Source organism: Cucurbita maxima, unplaced genomic scaffold, assembly GCF_002738345.1.
Source record: "Cucurbita maxima cultivar Rimu unplaced genomic scaffold, Cmax_1.0 Cma_Scf00002, whole genome shotgun sequence".
In the NCBI taxonomy this organism is placed as follows: domain Eukaryota; kingdom Viridiplantae; phylum Streptophyta; class Magnoliopsida; order Cucurbitales; family Cucurbitaceae; genus Cucurbita; species Cucurbita maxima.
This window is the reverse complement of record NW_019272018.1, coordinates 6,996,970-7,014,778: the sequence shown is the minus strand read 5'-3', so window position 1 is coordinate 7,014,778 and position 17,809 is coordinate 6,996,970. Positions and strand designations below refer to the sequence as shown.

General features: G+C 35.7%; 2 protein-coding genes across 2 annotated transcripts in view; one reads left to right on the top strand and one right to left on the bottom strand.

The window, feature by feature from the left end:
• LOC111465454 (callose synthase 10) overlaps nucleotides 1-14,146 on the bottom strand; it is a 31,915-nt gene extending 17,769 nt beyond the window's left edge. Inside the window, exons 1-17 of the mRNA XM_023109842.1 lie at nucleotides 13,730-14,146; nucleotides 12,687-12,784; nucleotides 12,337-12,500; nucleotides 11,771-11,894; nucleotides 11,570-11,680; nucleotides 11,218-11,343; nucleotides 9,028-9,117; nucleotides 7,662-7,759; nucleotides 7,446-7,563; nucleotides 3,730-3,858; nucleotides 3,155-3,231; nucleotides 2,976-3,054; nucleotides 1,243-1,335; nucleotides 1,042-1,144; nucleotides 831-954; nucleotides 481-670; nucleotides 335-387 (exon numbers count right to left, since the gene is read on the bottom strand). Coding sequence (XP_022965610.1) covers nucleotides 335-387; nucleotides 481-670; nucleotides 831-954; nucleotides 1,042-1,144; nucleotides 1,243-1,335; nucleotides 2,976-3,054; nucleotides 3,155-3,231; nucleotides 3,730-3,858; nucleotides 7,446-7,563; nucleotides 7,662-7,759; nucleotides 9,028-9,117; nucleotides 11,218-11,343; nucleotides 11,570-11,680; nucleotides 11,771-11,894; nucleotides 12,337-12,500; nucleotides 12,687-12,784; nucleotides 13,730-13,937 — 1,985 coding nt within the window. The 5' untranslated portion in view covers nucleotides 13,938-14,146. The remainder of the gene's footprint in view (nucleotides 1-334; nucleotides 388-480; nucleotides 671-830; nucleotides 955-1,041; nucleotides 1,145-1,242; nucleotides 1,336-2,975; nucleotides 3,055-3,154; nucleotides 3,232-3,729; nucleotides 3,859-7,445; nucleotides 7,564-7,661; nucleotides 7,760-9,027; nucleotides 9,118-11,217; nucleotides 11,344-11,569; nucleotides 11,681-11,770; nucleotides 11,895-12,336; nucleotides 12,501-12,686; nucleotides 12,785-13,729) is intronic.
• Nucleotides 14,147-14,920: 774 nt separating this feature from the next.
• Nucleotides 14,921-17,731, top strand: LOC111465476 (phosphopantothenoylcysteine decarboxylase-like). Its single transcript, XM_023109874.1, has 3 exons — nucleotides 14,921-15,037; nucleotides 16,297-16,629; nucleotides 17,214-17,731. The coding sequence occupies exons 2-3, from the start codon at nucleotides 16,324-16,326 to the stop codon at nucleotides 17,511-17,513; spliced, it is 606 nt and encodes a 201-aa protein (XP_022965642.1). The 5' UTR covers nucleotides 14,921-15,037; nucleotides 16,297-16,323; the 3' UTR covers nucleotides 17,514-17,731.
• Nucleotides 17,732-17,809: the final 78 nt, after the last annotated feature.

The following is a 17,809-nucleotide window of genomic DNA, read 5'->3' as shown; positions in this document are numbered from 1 at the left end:
ATAGATATCCCGATGCAAAAAAAAGATAGAAAAAAGTCCAATAAACAATACAAGATATATGTTATCTAAATTATGCATAAAAAAAATAGATCAGTTTGCTCAATAAAATATCATATTGTCTTGAAACTTATCCAAGCTAACTAATTCATACCTTGAATGCAACCTAGTTTATCAAATGAGATCAAAGGTGAAAATTCAGAATGCACAGTGGGCGTAGAAAATGGGAAAATAAGTAGGGCCATATATTACTATCATAGCACAAAGGATGATTGATGTTGCAATATTATCAAAAATTAAGAAAGTGAAAATCCCAGTTTCAGAGGCATTGTTATACCTGCAATAATCACTCAGTTTTTCATATAGACCACGACCGACATAATAACGTTCCTGAGGTAGGTAAACAAAAATAACGAATATAATCATTCAGAAATTGAGCAAAAAAAGTGAATTAAAAGTAAATTTGCTGGCAAACACCCTTACCTGATAGATCCATTTGAAAAATTGAAAAAAAGACTGATCTGACATCTCAGATAGAGTATGGCATGCAGGTAACTTTAGCAGCATTGAAAACACAAGGCGTAAAGAAGCATAAACACCCAACACAATAATATATATCCGAAAATAGAATGAATTATCAGCGCTTCGAGTATGTCTTTCTTCAAGAACCTTCCTGCATCATTTTGGCACATTCATCAAAATCCCACTTGTGGGTTAATATTCAAATATAAATTTAAAGATTAAACACGTTACAATTTATGCACATGTAAATACTTGATATTAGAATAATTGCCTTCAAGAAGAGGTTAAAAGGGATCGCCAAATATACTTACACATAAACATAGGTCACAAAAACAGAACTCAGTCCCCACCAGAAAAACCTAATAACAATCCTTGATATAGCCATCCCTCTTGCAGTGGTGTATGCCCCAAAAGTAAGCAACACATCTAAGCAACCTACGACAACAACAAACACAGTGAAAAAGGAAAAGTAAAATCCAAACAAGTGTAAGATTCTACCAGTTGAGAGTTTTTAATCCATACTCTCGATGAAGTTCATGATTGCAAATGTTGGCCCAATGCTAAGAATAGCTTTCAAAGTTTCCAAATTCAAACGCTCATTATGGAAGGCAAAAATTGTCAGAGCCTATCAATTAGTGTATAACAAGTCAGGAGACTCAAATTAGAAGGCTGCAGATAAAGCAAAGCCACATAGAAGAGGAAGAATTAGAAGTGAGAAGCAACCTGGAATATAACTGCCAAAAAGATCCAGAGACGGTGGAAACTGCGGTATAGGTGAAAAAATGTGCGATGCTCAACAAAAGAAGTCTTGCCAGTCTGCATAATGTTCGAAAAATAAAGCCACCAATATAAAAGATTGTATCAATAAGGGTAATCCCACAAAAAAAGTGAAAATTGAAGAATATTAACCTGATAAAGAAAGAAACAGTTTCTTGCTATTTCATCAATGAAAAGTTTATCTCTTATTCAAAAAAAAAAAACTATCGATTGGAAATTAGAATTCTACCATGAAACCCTATTAGAAGTTGAAATTTGAATTAGAAAATCCTATTGGAAGTTGAAATTGGAATGAGACATTCCTATTGGAAGTTGGAAGATGTTTGAATCCTATTCAAATTAGGTCTTCACAATGACTATAAATAGAAGCTTCTAGCAATAATGTTCTTCCTCCCAATAGATGATCAAGAGATATTTTTAGATTCCCTATTACGGTAAGTGATTCTCCTTCAGCTAAGTTAGAAAAATTGTATGATGTTTGATATAATTTGTATGTGATTGAATTGATATATGTTTTCATGTTGAATTGCATGTCAAAAATATCTGTGAGTGTCAATGATGTCTATCAATAGAACTTTCATTGATTAGTTCAAAAGTTAGTAAGATGGAGGTCGACTCCGTCTTCAAGCAGCAGTATTAAACTTAGATAGTCTTCATTGCCATTATTTTATTTCTTCTTTTCTTTTTTTCTTTTTTCTTTTTGAGGTCTTCAAATTTGTAAAGAGTTCAAAGATGAATGGAAATTAATTATGTTGCAAAGTGTTTTAGAACACGTTTGCTTTTATTTGGAGCAGGAGATATGGGTGTTGTTGAATTACTGTAAAGTCCTTCGTCATAGTTTGAAACTTGGGATGTACTATTTTGAGTTTTTTTGTAAGTTCAGTTGGCTGGTCTTTAGTTGAAATTGAAAGGGTTTCTGTTCAGTAGTTTTCTATTCCTTTATAATTATTGATACACGTATAATTTTTCAATGGACGTTGACTCATTACACAAATGCCGACAGTAAATCAAGTCTTAACTACATATCATGAGCTCCTTCATTTTGGGGTATTTTTAACAAAGACGATGAATCCTTAAACTACACACCCTGAACCCAACCATTTTAGGAATTAACCGAGCAAGTTGCAAAGAGAAAAGCAACTCTAGAAGATATGCAAGGAGCCACAAAAACATTGCTCAAATGTCCAATGTCAACTTGGAGAATAATGCACAGCTAGGTAACAAAATATGGGGGTTGACAATTGGTGACAATCGCTATTCTTCAATCAAGATGGCATGCTGTCAATCCGATACAAATATCATAACCTTGGTAGAAAAGCCTAGAGGTGAACATTCAAATTCGAAAAAAAACTAACAAAAACCAATGAGACCAACATCAGTTGGTCGGTCTGAACCAACGTGTTACTTGACCAGTGAGCTCAAAAAAGTGGCCATCTAATGACCAACTAGTAATTAACTAAGTAAGAAGTCGGCAAACTAAACAACCCAACAGACTAACTAAAACAAAATAACGAACTAATGTAACAAAACAGCAAACTTCAATTGAACATATTATCTTATATGCAGAATGAACACTATGTTCCAAGTCAGTTCCCTCAACTCGCTAATTCAAAGCATAAAAGCTTGGCCATGCAAGTTGCAGAATATCCGAAGAAGCTATAAAAGTCAAACTTTCTAACCCGTTTTGAGCCTCTAGGCTTCCGTAAAAAACTTGATTCCTCCCTCATTGGCCAGCCCAATTCGAAGCAAGTAGGTGACCTACACAAGTATAACAATCATTAACAAGGATACTAATATACTATGAGTCTAGTTATCCGAAAAGAAGGCCATAAACTAAAGGAAGCTGTACAAAACCAACCAAAAGTATTCATTGAAATCATCATAGTTCCTCCATTCTGAATGTGCGGCTTTTCCATTTTTGTTTCTTTCAGTTTCCTGCATTTCAGGAAGATGTAAAATGAGCCTCATCGAAGATAAACTATTTAAAATACAAAAAACCTATTAACTACTGGATAGAACAAGTGGAATAATCAAGAGGTATACAAAATGCTTTAATAAATATAGACTCCTAATTATCTTCCAAAACAACAGTTATGATTTACTTTTCACTCTTTGCTCCTAAGAAGACAGGTTTGGAGGAGCATGGTAGCAATCGATCAAAAATAGTACACTTTACATGATTAGAGTTAGGCTATTGATGTTCTGGCAACAACTTCATTTGAAAGAAAAATTTAGTAATTATATAACTATATCAACATACTTCATAGCAAAGAATATAAGTAAATTAAATAAAAAGATAAAATTAAGGACTAGTCCCCGACTTCAACTGCAAACAGTAAATATCTGCTCTAAAATCCTTTTTTATTAAGAAATTCTTTTTCTACCATTTCATATCTGAACATCACAGCACTAATGAAAGAATGACACACTTACAGCTACAAGTGTCTCGTATATAGGACAAATGATTCGTTGAAGGAAAGACACTGAACCATCTTCCAGCTTACAGTTATTAGAACGAACTGCTTCTCCATGATCAAGGTTAGCATCCAGTTCTTTTGCCATCTATAACCATATTTATCATGTGATTATTCATAAATAAAGACAAGGCAGCATGCAATTCATCTCTGACTTGCGGTCACAATGTGCAATAAGACATCTCACAAATAAGAATAAAAAAATAAGCTGTTAGCCAATGCGAATATGTAATTATATTATCCCCTCCATTAAGAGAAATCCGCCTCCATTCCACACATGAACCATAAAATAATATGATGCGCTCTCAAAAAGGCATTCATTCCTTTTATTTTTCTATAACAATAAACCAGACTTTCATTATAATATGAATAGAATTTCATCTCTTATTTTTGTTTTTTATGAGAAACATAGAGTAGAATATATATATAGATAGATATATATAGACATATATATTAGGTGTCCGAACACATAAAACCACAAGATACTAATATATTGCAATCTAAAAAAGAAACTACAATATAACAATAGCCTTTCAAGAGGGCTATCTCTCTTCCAAGCCCCACAAAGGACACTCTACTAAAATGATTTACATCTCCAAGGTTCGTAACACTCCTATTTATAGAAAAACACTCCCCAAACTGTTTACCGCTATGCCCTTTATTGATATACCACTAATCCTCACATATCTCATACTAGAACTTTCACATTAGCCCGGCCTTTGAAGACACTTTGTCAGTGTGCTTTAGAAGATACAATCCCAAAAGGAAAAAAAAAAAAAAAAAAAAAAAAAAAAAAGGTAAAAATGAAATTAATAATTTTTTTTAACAAAAACATAGAATCCAACATCCTTTAGGATTTTTTTTTTTTATTTAAAAAAAAAAGCACTCTTTAAAACAAAACCCAACTGGTTGGAACTTTGTAGCCCATGTGCGGTGGCAGACTTGGTGGATGTCAATAGAAGATAGCAGTGGTCCTTGTGTCTGAAGGCAGCAAGCAGCAATAGTTCATGGTGATGGTCAGTGGTGGCAGGCAGCACGGATGGTAGAGATGGCTGGTGGCGGTGGGCGGCGACAAGTAGTAACAATGGACGGCAACGTGAGTGTAGAGCATTGTACAAGGGTGGCTACGGTTAGTTTCTTCACGTGAGTATACAGTACTCCCTTGTTGTGTCAGCTTTTGGGTTCATAACAAAAGACAACTCGACCCAAGTCCCACCTTGTAAAACCAACAGATTTCCTATCTTTGATAAAGAATGGGCCTCGTTCAAATAAAGCCCATTAAAAGGCAGCTTATTAAGCAACCAATTGTCTCATCCCTTTCTAGAAAAATCTAATTTCACGTGAATAGGGCAAGGGTTTATCAACCAAGAGACTTTTTGAATTTACTCTTTTCCATCGTGCCTCACCAATTTGTTACCTGCCAGTGTACATCACTTGCATCAGCACCCTCCCCATAACTTCATCTCCGACCGCACATGCAATCATTGTTGAAAATGGCCTCCATCAACAATTTTTTCATTGTTTCCCCTATCTACTCCCTTCATCAACTCTGCATGACACTTGTGTTGGCACCTCTCCAGAATTTTCAACTCTAGCAACATTAGCCGGCATTTTTCCCCTTAAAATTTCAACTCTGTCACATCAAACATCATTCCAACCCACTTGTGCCCTTTCTTCGAATGCCAGAAAAATATAATTCGGCCTCACCTCAAACATTGCAGACGAACTTTCTCGATCACACTAGCTTCATCTTCCATCTTCGGCATTTTGTGACTCACCTTCCCCACATTCGTTGAAGAGTTTGATAGAGATTTGTATTTCTTAGACCCACTCAAATTATATCTTTTGGTTCCTTCTCTATCTCTCTTGCACTACAATGATTCATCTTCATTGGCGACCATTTGCTCCCACGATTCTTCTGTTTCCAAGAAGCGCTTGCAATAATAGCGTAAGTTAATCGAACCTTGCCATTAGTGGTTTCAAAAATCATTGTGGACATGGTTCTTTAGTTCTCTATTTCTGTAGTCATTCTATCAATGCTCTTGGTCATCCTCGGTAAAGCTTCTTTGGTTTCAACCATTTCCTTCTTTGCTCTCTTTATCCTCTTTTTGAGCCGTTTTTTTGCACCAATTTCCAAGATGAGCTTGTTCTAATACCAATTTGTTAGGTATCCAAATACATAAAACCACAAGATGGTAATATGTTGCAATATCAAAGAGAAACTACAATATAACAGTAGCCTTCGAGAAGGCCATCTCTCTCAACTACAATATAACAGCGCTTCAAGAGGAGGCTGTACACAGAATTTTCAAATCCTATACAGCTTCTCAAAATGTTCTTTTTGCTTAAGGAACCATGAAACTCAAATTCATCTCTTCAGCAATTGTATCTTCGCCCCATCCTTCTGGAATTTTCTCCAACAAGCTTTTGGGTGGCAAATTAACAGCCTGATGACATTTTCTCACTCCTTCAACTCTGCAAAACTTCTTTTCTTTGATTTTTTTTTTAACACCATTACTGCTAGGGTGGGGACTCGGCCTCCAAACCGTACATGAGACAAGCTTTTGCCTCATACAGCTCGGGCCGAAGACCAGGGGAAGTTTAGGAGAGATGGGGAAACCCAGCAGCTGTCAGTCGGGGACAAAGGCACAGATAGTGCTTCCATCCTATCTATTGAAAACAAGAGCATACAAGTAGCTAACAGGCCGGCATCCCACAGTCAGAAAGCATTCGTAAGAAAGAAGTCAACTGGAGGCCAATTAGCAATACAAGAAAATGAGTTTGCTTATTGATCCATTCAATCGACTAGAGGTCAACTAGCAATTCAAGACAATGAGTTTGCTTATTGATCCAAGTAAGCATTAAAAACTTCAATCGGCTGGGATCTCATTCCCTTCCTATCCAAAAAAACTGGTTCTTCAAGGCAGGAAAGACTAAAAGAGGAGAGTAGTCTAACCGTTTCTCTTTATGCATTTTTTTGGAATCTTTGGCTAGAAAAGAATGCTCACATCTTCTCAGATAAGCAACAAAACATAGACACTTTTAATGAAAGGTCTGCTTCTTATCTTCGAGTCATCTTTCATCCAAGTTAAATGAAATATATCAAATACCTTGTTCCACAAAGGAACTACAGAAGGACAACGCAAGAATATATTATCTACATTCTCTCCTTTCACACCATAATAAGAACATTAGTGAACGCAAATATGTTCAAGAAAACCCGCCACTGCAGCAAATTATTTGCTGGTTGTAACCAACTATTGAGTAGAAACTTACAAAAGAATAATTAGAAATTAAACATTAATTAATTTATTTATTTTGCTTCAAAAAAGGGTCCTTTAAAAAGTTATTGAGTACTTTCAACAGTGGATGTAAGGGAAGAAACGGAGTCCAGCATGAGTTTTTCCACTACGTTCATTTAACTAAAAAGAAAAAAGTTGAAGATAAGGAATCTCTCACCCTCCCTCCTCCAAGCAAGGTCACAAAGCTTCCTAATTAGTAGAACAAAACAGTAATAGTCACATAAATCCTTGGACTGCACTCCATCTAGAATCTAATGAGATGATAATGGTTCTAAATACTGAGGCTTGCAATCAGGTGAAATCACAAAAGTTAGAAATTAGTTATGTTTCATCCTAAGCCTGTTAATATAAGAAGAGGTATTTAAAAACTTACATGATGGAACAAATAGCAAATGCATTCAGGAAGGAAGCGGACATTTGCAGCTTCACCCCATATAAGCAAGTACAGTGAAACAAGGAAAAGTTTCCTGTCCCTATTAATTGCCTCAAAGCTGTTTGAATAGAACGACAATATAGAGATACTCAGTTGAAAAAGCAAATGAAATGTCTTAAGAATAAAATATAAATAAAAAGGAGCAGCAGAAGTCACCTATTCCATGCAAGGCGAATACGCAAGTATTTACACCATTTGATGTAGTTATCAAGCACCTTCAAGAAAACCTCGTTGATTGCTTTCTCATCTATTTTCTGCAGAAGCTCCAAATAGTTCCGAATCAAATAGTTAATAATTATAGGCACATGAAGTTTAATGTAATTAGTAGAAAGAAACTAGAGTAACCCCCCCCCCCCCCCCCCCCCNCCCCCAAAAAAAAAAAAAAAAAAAAAAAACAAAAAGATAAGGCCCCCCCTCATTCATCTTGCACAACTGCTTTGTGGCTCCTTAGGTTTACACAAACACCTCTTCCATCATTCTCAACCTTTCAAATAGTTTGGTTCTCTTTTCAAACCCATCTTCCATCATTTTCAATCTTGACCTCTACCTTTCGATCAATCAACAGCTCCAACATGTATTCACTTCTCCACCCAAAGCTTAATCTATTCATCTTCCTCCATGGCGTGGAATATCTCAATCCATCATCATTGAAAGGAAAATCTTCATGTTCAGAGGAAGTTGATCTTGTATCACTGAATCCATTGAAGATAACGGTGGAACAGTCTATTTAAGATTTTAATATTCAGTGGATATTTTCAAATAAAACCAAATATAATGTTCTTCAGCTCCTTGGAATTTCCTTGCTCCAAGACCACATTTATTATGGGTCAACGTTGTCAAAGCTCTTCTCCCATAAATTTGTATGGAACGCAATCAAAGAATCTTTGAAAACAATCACTTTGAATTGATTGCTTCAAGTCTGCTGGGCTAAAGGCTTCTCTTTGGTATTCTCTCTCTAATCTTTTTCACCTATGTTGAAACTAATGAGTGTGCACTCCAAAGTCTTCTTGATCTCATTCGACCATCCAATAGGGAGGATACTAAGCAGTGGATTCTACACAGAGAAGGAATTTATGTGGTGAGCTCTTTAAACCCTGCCTCGAGTGTTCATGTAGACTTGGAATTCACTCAGACTCAATTATGATTATGGTTAAATGTTATGAAGGCATATGGCTTCCAGAGAAACCAGAGGGTTACCAAAGAGAACTGAATAGCCTCAGGGAGCTTTGGGATTCAATTCGACTCTTCACATTTATATAGTGTTCCCTTTGTAAGTCCATTTGCAACTATGATCTTGTTCATCTCTCGGCTAATTAACCCATTTTGTAACCCTTTTGGCATGCGGGGATATCTCATCTCCCCTTTTTGTATGATCTCTATTATCAGTATATTCATTTGTCTCAGATCAAAAATACAGTCGTAAAATAAACCATCATCAACCAACTCTTAGATAAAAAGTATTAGAAAGTTATGGATGATGCAGAAAATTTGCTAGTAAAGTTAGATAATTGAAACTACTCACTGGATCACCATTATCAGGAATGCCAAGACGAGATTGAGCATTCGCTACCATGAGAACCACATGCTCTCGTTGATTCCGTACGTTGTCTCTCTGCAAATAAGCAATTAATAGTTAAAAAACACTTGAACCAATAGCCTCAGCAAAAGTAGTGAAATAGATAGCATGGTCCCTGCTGGTCCTAACAACTCATTTTTCTTTAAATTAGAAGCAAGTCATAATTTCGTTGAAAAGGGTGAAAACCGCAAACGGAAGGAATGAAGTCAGCAGAACACCTTTCAACTTACAGAAAAAAGATTGAAGTTACAAAAGGATTACGTAAAAAACTTCAAGAGGATTTTATTGATGTTCAGAGGATAGTTGATCCCAAAATCATTTGATTGGTTGTTGAGTGTTTATCGTAATTTCTCTTAATTTTGATGACTAGTCACATTAATCTCTAAAAAAAAAATTAAAAATACAGAAAAAACAGGAGTTATTGTCGTTTTTTTCTTTACTTTTTTTTAGTTGTTTCGACCTTCCTTGTCATTGTAATTTCTTTTTCTGATTTCATGAATGAAATATTATGTTTTTATCGTACAAAATTATATTTTTTTTTAAAAAATTGAAGTTGAAATAAATAAATAAAATGCATAGATAAAAATTAGGAAAAAATCAACTTTTAAGCCTAAAGTTTTTTTTTTATTAAAAAATCGAATTTTCATTGAGAAAAAAAAAAGAAAGAAGACAAAGGCATACAAAAAGAGAACCTACAAAAGGAGACCATCTAGAAGGCCTCCAATAAAGTAAAATAAGATTAGCGAATAATTAAAAAAGAAAAAACTTCCCACAGAGGAACATACAATCTAACAAGCAATCAAACATCACCCGCAATCTCTCAATTCCTCTAAAAAATTTACTGTTCCTCTCTCCCAAAATCCCCCCACGAGGAAGCGCACACCCCTACTTATCACAAAAAAATTCTATCTCACAAAAGAGAGGATGGAGAAGAAATTCTTCAATCGTCTTCTGCAGACCCTATGCCTAGCCAAGCCAAAACCAAACTCCTCAAAGAACTGGCTCCAAATTGCATAAGCTAAATCAACTTTCATCAAGATCATCTATTACCCTCCTACAAAGAATGCAACACCACGGCTCCATCAAATTAATTTCCTTAATACTCTGTCCAAGCAGTTAACTCCTCCGTGGAGAACATACCACACAAAAAGCTCAACCTTATTGGGAATTTTCACCTTCCACAACAAGGCAAAAATTAAGTCACTCAAGGGTGAGGTATTAACCCAACAAAGAAAAAAAGATTTAGATAAAAAGTCTTCAAGCGGGCTAAGACACCAAGACCGAACATCCCTTCTCCCCTAAGTACAACGAAACCGCCAAGAACAAAAGATGGTTAAAAACATCCAATATTTTCCTATCAGACAAAAAACGGCAGGACCCCAATTGAGGAGAAGGTTGAGAGAACAGCATCCATTGAATGATTCCTCGTCAAAGATAAATGGTATAAACGAGAAAATGCATAGCAGAGAAACCTATCTCATAAAGACTTATCTGCTTAGAAAAAGGTGTCCCTCTTACTCCACATAACAACAGACAAACAAAGAAAAAAAAAAAAAGATACTCCTCAACGATGCATTTACAAGGACTTTTTAGAGTGTCTTTAACCCCACTATAGGTCTTAGAAAAGTATCGACAATTTTTACATTTTGTTCAATCTTCGTAAAAATCACTCACTAATTTTAACAAAAAACCAAGGTAAAATTTTCAATACCCTCACTAATTTGAACGAAAATCCAAAACTAATACAAAATTAAGTTTGATCAATATAAAATTTAATCATGGAACTTGTCTCCAAACTATCTTTGTTGTCAAAGTGTTACAATTTCATGCCAAAAATATGTTTTACAATTCATATTAACATATGAGAATATTTTTTAAAACAATCCTTCAAGTAAAAGTATATAAAGGTAAAAATGGTAACATCCCTTAAGTTAACAGTCATTTATGCAAGAGACTGAAACTTAATTCCTCCACCGGTTTGATGGTGTAGTTAAAATACAAAAAGTGTCGGAGAAATATATAGGGAAAGAAACTAAGTGATACAGAATTCAGATTATAGCACATTATAACAAATCAGGATTATAGTCAAAATATTCACACACAAAAAAAAAAGTCAAAGTAGATATATATTCAAACCTGGAATCCAAATATATATTCAAGAAGGTCAAACATATCTGCACTCCTTTGTCCAGATATCTGAAATTGTGAAGGCAGTGTAGGGAAATGCTCATTATATCTGATTGCGGATATTGTAGCCCTAACCTGCACAGATGCCCCAAAAATGTATATTTAGCAAGCCACATACAACAAACATTAGTTTTTTTGTACCAAAAGTCCTTGGTTCTAGCATTACTCAAGGAGAATGAGATAAAAATAACTATTATGCTTCTCAGATACAAAATATTAGCATAAGTTGAACAACCAGAATGAGATAAAGGTGCCAAAATTAAGGAATGAGACACAGGTGAGACACCAAAGGTTCACCTACTTCTGGGAAAATTCCAATGGCATTGGTTATCGATTGGGCGTCCAAAGGGACAATATTGTAGGGTACGAATTCCCCTGATAACGTAGTATCGGAACTTCTAACTCTTCGTAGCTGAAAAATCATTAAAAAAAAACTTATGGTTAAAACTTAGATATCAATCAAGAAATGATAAGGCCGAGAAGATGAGCTACAAATTACTACCTCCTCCATAATCAATCTTCCAACTCCTTGAGGATCAGCATCTCCCTTGAGGGCATCCATCACCTCAACTAAAGCCTGAAGGTTTGCCATTACTTTCTTTGCTTCAGAATATCTGAACTCCAACCTAAAGTCAAGGATATCAAAACTTCAATGAGCTACTGCAAAAACAGAAGTTAAACCTTAAAAAGTTTCCCTTCTTCCATATGCCTAAGAGAAATAAAAACATTAAACGCTTCCAACAAAAACGTGACAACTTTTAAAGATCCAAAAGTAGAGCCTCTAAACGAACTGGATCTTAGACACGATCTTTAAACCAATAAATTAGGAAAAAAACTTGAAGACTATAGGAAGGAAATGTACGGATACGAGGTATATACCTATATTCTAGTACATACAATTTCATCACTAGTCTCCCTTATGTAAAATATTTAGTTCATGCAAATTGGATGAACATTTCACAGTTATAAGATGTCAAACCAGTCAAAGACAAGGAATGAAAATATTTCACAAACAAGTAAATTTGACAGTAAACTCCCGCCAGTTTGAATTAAGGATAGGAGCAGTACTCTCCCAAGTTCGCACTGATTCCTCCAGACTCCCGCCATTTCTGTTCTTCTCTTTGTATATCATCTACTCTATGTCGTCTCTTATATAGCTTGTAGAACTCCCACAAATGTTCAATATCACGATGACGATTGATAGATGCTCCATCCTTCTTTACAAGTTTTTGCTGCAATAGATCTCATGTCACTAAAGCTTTACTTGCCAATTTACACAGATGCAAAATAGTAATAATAATAATAACAACAACAAATAGCCCTCAATACAAATGCCAATAACGTAACTATATTATGACATTTACATTATAATTCCGAGTGCTTATGCAAATTGACGCTAGAATCAGATGACATAATACCTTAATAACAGACATCAATCCAGTCTTGAACTGAAGAACACCTCTACCATCACTGTTAGGATCTAAGTTTTGTGCCATTTTGTATGCCTGCTCACACACTGAAATGGGAAATTCGCTTTAATTGGATGCACGTACCAAAAAGATTAATCCTATGATTTTGCCGGGAGATGAGCAAAAATAAATTTCAGATATATCATAAATTTTTTATGATATATCAAAAAATGGAAAGAAAATAAATAGTAGATATCATTCACCACAAGAAAACATTGGGAAAAAATGGCTATATAATTGCAAAAGTCCCATGGATAAAAGAAAATGCCACTACCTCATGGCTAGTTACATCGAAGATACAAATTCTAAAAGCTTTGTTTGATAACAATTTTGTTTATAGTTTTCTATTTTGAAATTTATATTTATTTTCTCACCATTTCCTTGCTATAGTTTTCACTTTTCTTAAAGAAACATTTGAGTTCTTAGTCAAAGTTCAACAACAAAAACTACATTTTTTATAGCGTGACTTGGATTCTAAAAACAGCAGATAACAACGGAGGAAGTAGAATTTATAAATCAGCTTATTTTTAAAAAACCAACTAGTTAAACAGGACCTAAATCTCCACATCATCACTCTTTCAGCGTCCGTTGCTGCCAAAGACGTGAAAACCTTCAAATTATGACATTTTAATTGCTTTCTTCTTTTTTTGAAATTATAAAAATTAGTGTTATCTATGATACATAAATGATTTGGATGACCGTTTGAACAAACTGGGGACATAACATCCACAACCACACTCCCACTCCCACCCACCCTGGCATCTACTAAAACACATGTGCCGTTCATATGTAAGTCTTTAAACCAGCTGATAGAGTCGATTTCCAAATTAAGAACACAATGAAAACAAATTTTCGAGGTGTGAAAAAAAAAATGGAGATGGTGGTGAAATCTAGCTTCCTAAGGTACCCAACTCAATGCCCATAATGGAGTTCAAAAAAAAAAAAAAAAAAAAACATAAAACATAAGCGGGGAAGAGTGGTGAAATACTTACAAATCCTGGCAACAGTGGAGTCCTCCGCTTGGATTTCATCGGCAGCCTGCAAAATGGCATCAATGTTGGTGGTTTTTCCAAGAGAAGGAGGTACAGCTCCAACAATCCCACTGGGAGTCCTCCCATGTCCTTGCCCTGCATTTCTGAGCTGTTCTCTCTTCAGAGTCGCACGCACTAGCCTCTCCCAATTGTCGTTAACTCTCGCCATGACGCTCCGCTCCGGCGCTAAATCAACGACCGAGAGCCCCACTAAACGAATTCACCTCCAAAGTTACGGATCCAATCTTCCTAGCTCAAGCCCAAAAATCGAAAGACGAAATTCCGAATTACAGACATTTAGCAAAACCTGTGTTAACTCACGAAGAAATCCAATAAAACGCAGAGCGGAGGCGGTAAAGGCAGAACAAAGCGAACGTTTTCGCGTTTGGTTGGCGCCTAGTGAAATGACCAATTCACCCTTCACAACCTAGGGTGGCCCCACTATCGATTTCGACGCTTTGAATCTGAATCCGCCGGTCGGGGGTGGTAATCAACGGTTGTCATCCTCCGTTTCTAATTCTTACGCGCTCTTTGATTTTTCTTTTTGCTTTTTTCAATATCTTTCTTGACTTCTTTTTTATTTTTATAAATATTTTCCTTGACTTCGTACTTAAGCATTTTTGTGACTTTATGTGACCATGTGGCGCGTTTTATTTTATTTTTTTTTATTTATTTAAGAAAATTTACTGTAATAACCATTTATAAATGCCAATGTCGTAATGGTTTAGAATTATATTAAAAATGCTGTTCATTTATTGATGTTAGCTGGAAGTCCACTTCAATAATTAAGCTCCTTCATCCAGTCATTAGTGACAAACAAATCCAAACTAAATGTATTACTAAATAATATGTTAATTTTTTTTTTATTATTATTTTATTTGATAGTGATGTTTCTTAATTTAACCATTTATTTCTATTTTTAAATTCCAATTAATTGAAACAAAAATATATGCATTAATATAATTTTTGTTGGACTCGCTGGCCCATAATGTAAAATTTGTTGGTCTAGAAGGATTTTTTTTTTTTTTTTTTTTTCCCTTGAAGAATTGGGCTCGCTGGCCCATTGTCACCGAACGGCGTCGTTTATGTCACACAATCGCCTCTATTTAAATTCACCATTTTCCCTCTTTATCCAACTTGATGCTCGAGTGATATTCAGTCTTCAAAATACAGCTTCTCTGATACTCCGAGGAAACAACACCTATCAGACTGCTAATTTTTTTTTAGAGCTCCAGTCATCGGCCTCCCGAGGAACTAAACGGCCATCAGGTTCCTTCTTTCTCCCTACCTAGATTTAAACTTACGCATTTTCTCGAAATAATCCTAGATTTCTACAGAATTCAACGTCTAAGCGACGAGAATGAGATACATCCCAACAATCTCGGATTTTCGATCTTTTTTTGAGAATCGTCGTAGAACTTTGTTTGATGAAGGATATCGAAGTTCCAAAATATAACGGAATTTTGGTTTTTAAATTTGGGTACCATCTATGTGACTTTGCAAGGCCATTGGGCTGAATTCTGGCACTGAATCAAGTCATCGGTTTTTCTTAATGTTGTCTATTGGCTACTCTTAGATACTTGTTTTTTTTTTTTTTTTCTCTCTAATAAATCTAGCGGTTCTTCAAGATCTGTACGAGTATCCCTGGTCAACGCTAAAGTTCATACTCACACAATGAAACAAGTTGATTTGAAGGTTAAATGTATTGTTCATTGTTATTATTGTATTGAGAAAATTCTGTTACTGGATTCTGAAATCTATTGTCTTTGAACATTTCAATTAAATATTGTAATTATTCAAGTGCTAACCATGTGATCACCAATTAAAAAAATGGTGTGATTCCTGAAATTTTTGTTTATGACCTATGAGTTTATAATCAATAAATACTATTTTAATTGGTACGAGGCTTATTGGGAAAGTCTAAAGCAGAGTCATGAGAATTATGCTCCAAGTGGACAATATCATACCATTATGGAGATCCATGATTCCTAACATGGTATCAGAGTCATGCCAATAGAATTTTCAAATGTCGAACAAAGTATTGTGAGTCTCGAAGACATAGTCAAAAAGTGACTAAATTATCGAACAAATGGTGTACTTTGTTCGAAGACTCCAAAAGAAAAAAAAAGAAGTCGAACCTCGATTAAGGGGAGACGTACTTTGTTCGAGAGGAGGTGTTGGATGAAAGTCCCACATCGACTAATTTAGGGAATGATCATAGATTTATAATCAAGGAATACTGTCTCCATTGTTAGGAGGCCTTTTAGGAAAGCCCAAAGTAAAACCATGAAAGCTTATGCTCAAAGTGACAATATCATACCATTGTGAAAATCCGTGATTACTGGCTTCTTCATCGATGGTACGTACTTTACTCTAGCTGAGCTATGCCTATCTTAGCTTCTCGTAATTTGTTGATACTGACCTATGGATGGATGACATATTCTTGGGACTGTCTTAGACTCTTCAATTTTGTGCACATAGTTTTCAACAACAAAACCCTTGTATATTTACAAATTGAATGCTTTTAGGAAGTTGTAGGTGCAGAGAGGTGGAGAATGCAAGTGAATAACACTGGAAAGAGACCGCACATTCTACTTGCTGCTTGCGGAAGTGTTGGTGCAGTAAAGTTTAAAAGCCTATGCCACGGTTTTTCTGAATGGGCAGAAGTTCGAGCAGTTGCCACGAGGGCAGCATTGTTGTTTATTGACCCAGCATCCCTCCCAAAGAATGTCTATCTTTACGGCGATGAGGACGACTGGATCAATTGGGGCAGAATTGGTGACGATGTGCTTCACATTCAGCTCTGCAACTGGGCTGATATTATGGTTATTGCTCCACTCTCAGCAAACACACTCGGAAAGGTTAGATGATCATTTATATAATTCTTCCTTTTAGGCTCATACTTCAAATTACACATATAAATGAATCAACAACTAAACTAAACTAATGTAGTTAACAGGCAGGAAATCAGTGTCATTTGATGCAATAAAATCTCTGTCAATCAGCCTGTTAGTTGTATGCAGCTTTTAAGGGATGTTCTAAGTTATACATCTATGATGACTCCCTTTTCTAGTCAATGTGGGACTTTAACGGTTACGACTAAAAGTAAAAATCTTAGCATCACTTGAAGTATACCCACGATTGCTTTCTTTCGTAATGAATGTGGGACTTTGTGTCCTCTTTAGGCTTTCTTCCCCGAGCTTCCTCTTGAGGTTTTTAAAACGCGTTTGATAGGGAGAAATTTCCATACCCTTAGAAATAATGTTTTGTTTTACTCCCCAGTCGATATAAGATCTCACCGACTTCGTTTGCACTCGTAATGGTAAAAATCTTGGCATGGGCAGTTGCCAAGCATTTGTGTTTCTTTCTGTTTTGTTTTTAACATTCCCATGTGAATTCATATGGTGGTCTGGGAAATCTCAACTCTTGTCTATTTTTTTGTTAGATTGCGGGAGGATTGTGTGATAATCTATTAACTTGCATTGTACGAGCATGGGACTACAGCAAGCCTTTCTTTGTTGCACCTGCCATGAGTGCTCTAACGTGGAACAACTCCTTCACGGAAAGGCATCTTGTGTCTGTTGATGACCTTGGAATTGCTCTCATACGACCAAAGTTGAGCAGTGGGGAACAGTGCAATTGTGCCATGGCTGAACCCAGCCTCATTTCCTCGACTGTCAGGCTATTCTTAGAGTCACGGCGCGAGCAAAAAGAAACAGCCACAGCAGTAACATGCATCACGTAAAATCGTGAAGGGGGTCATTTTTCTTTTTTGCATTCAAATTAGAAGCTACAATAAGAAAGAGCCCTTTACATTAATCTGTGTGACTGTGACCCTGTGCTTGTACTCAGATTGGATGGGGTATGCTGTAAATGTTATTTATATCTTCTCACTTGTAATCCTACTTGGCATCATTTTGTCCGGTGGATGTTTGGAACCACATTTTATACCAATAAAGAGTACTGCCGTTAGTTTATTATTTATATATATATATATGTATATGTATATGGTATTATAAAGCATTACACCAACTTACTAGG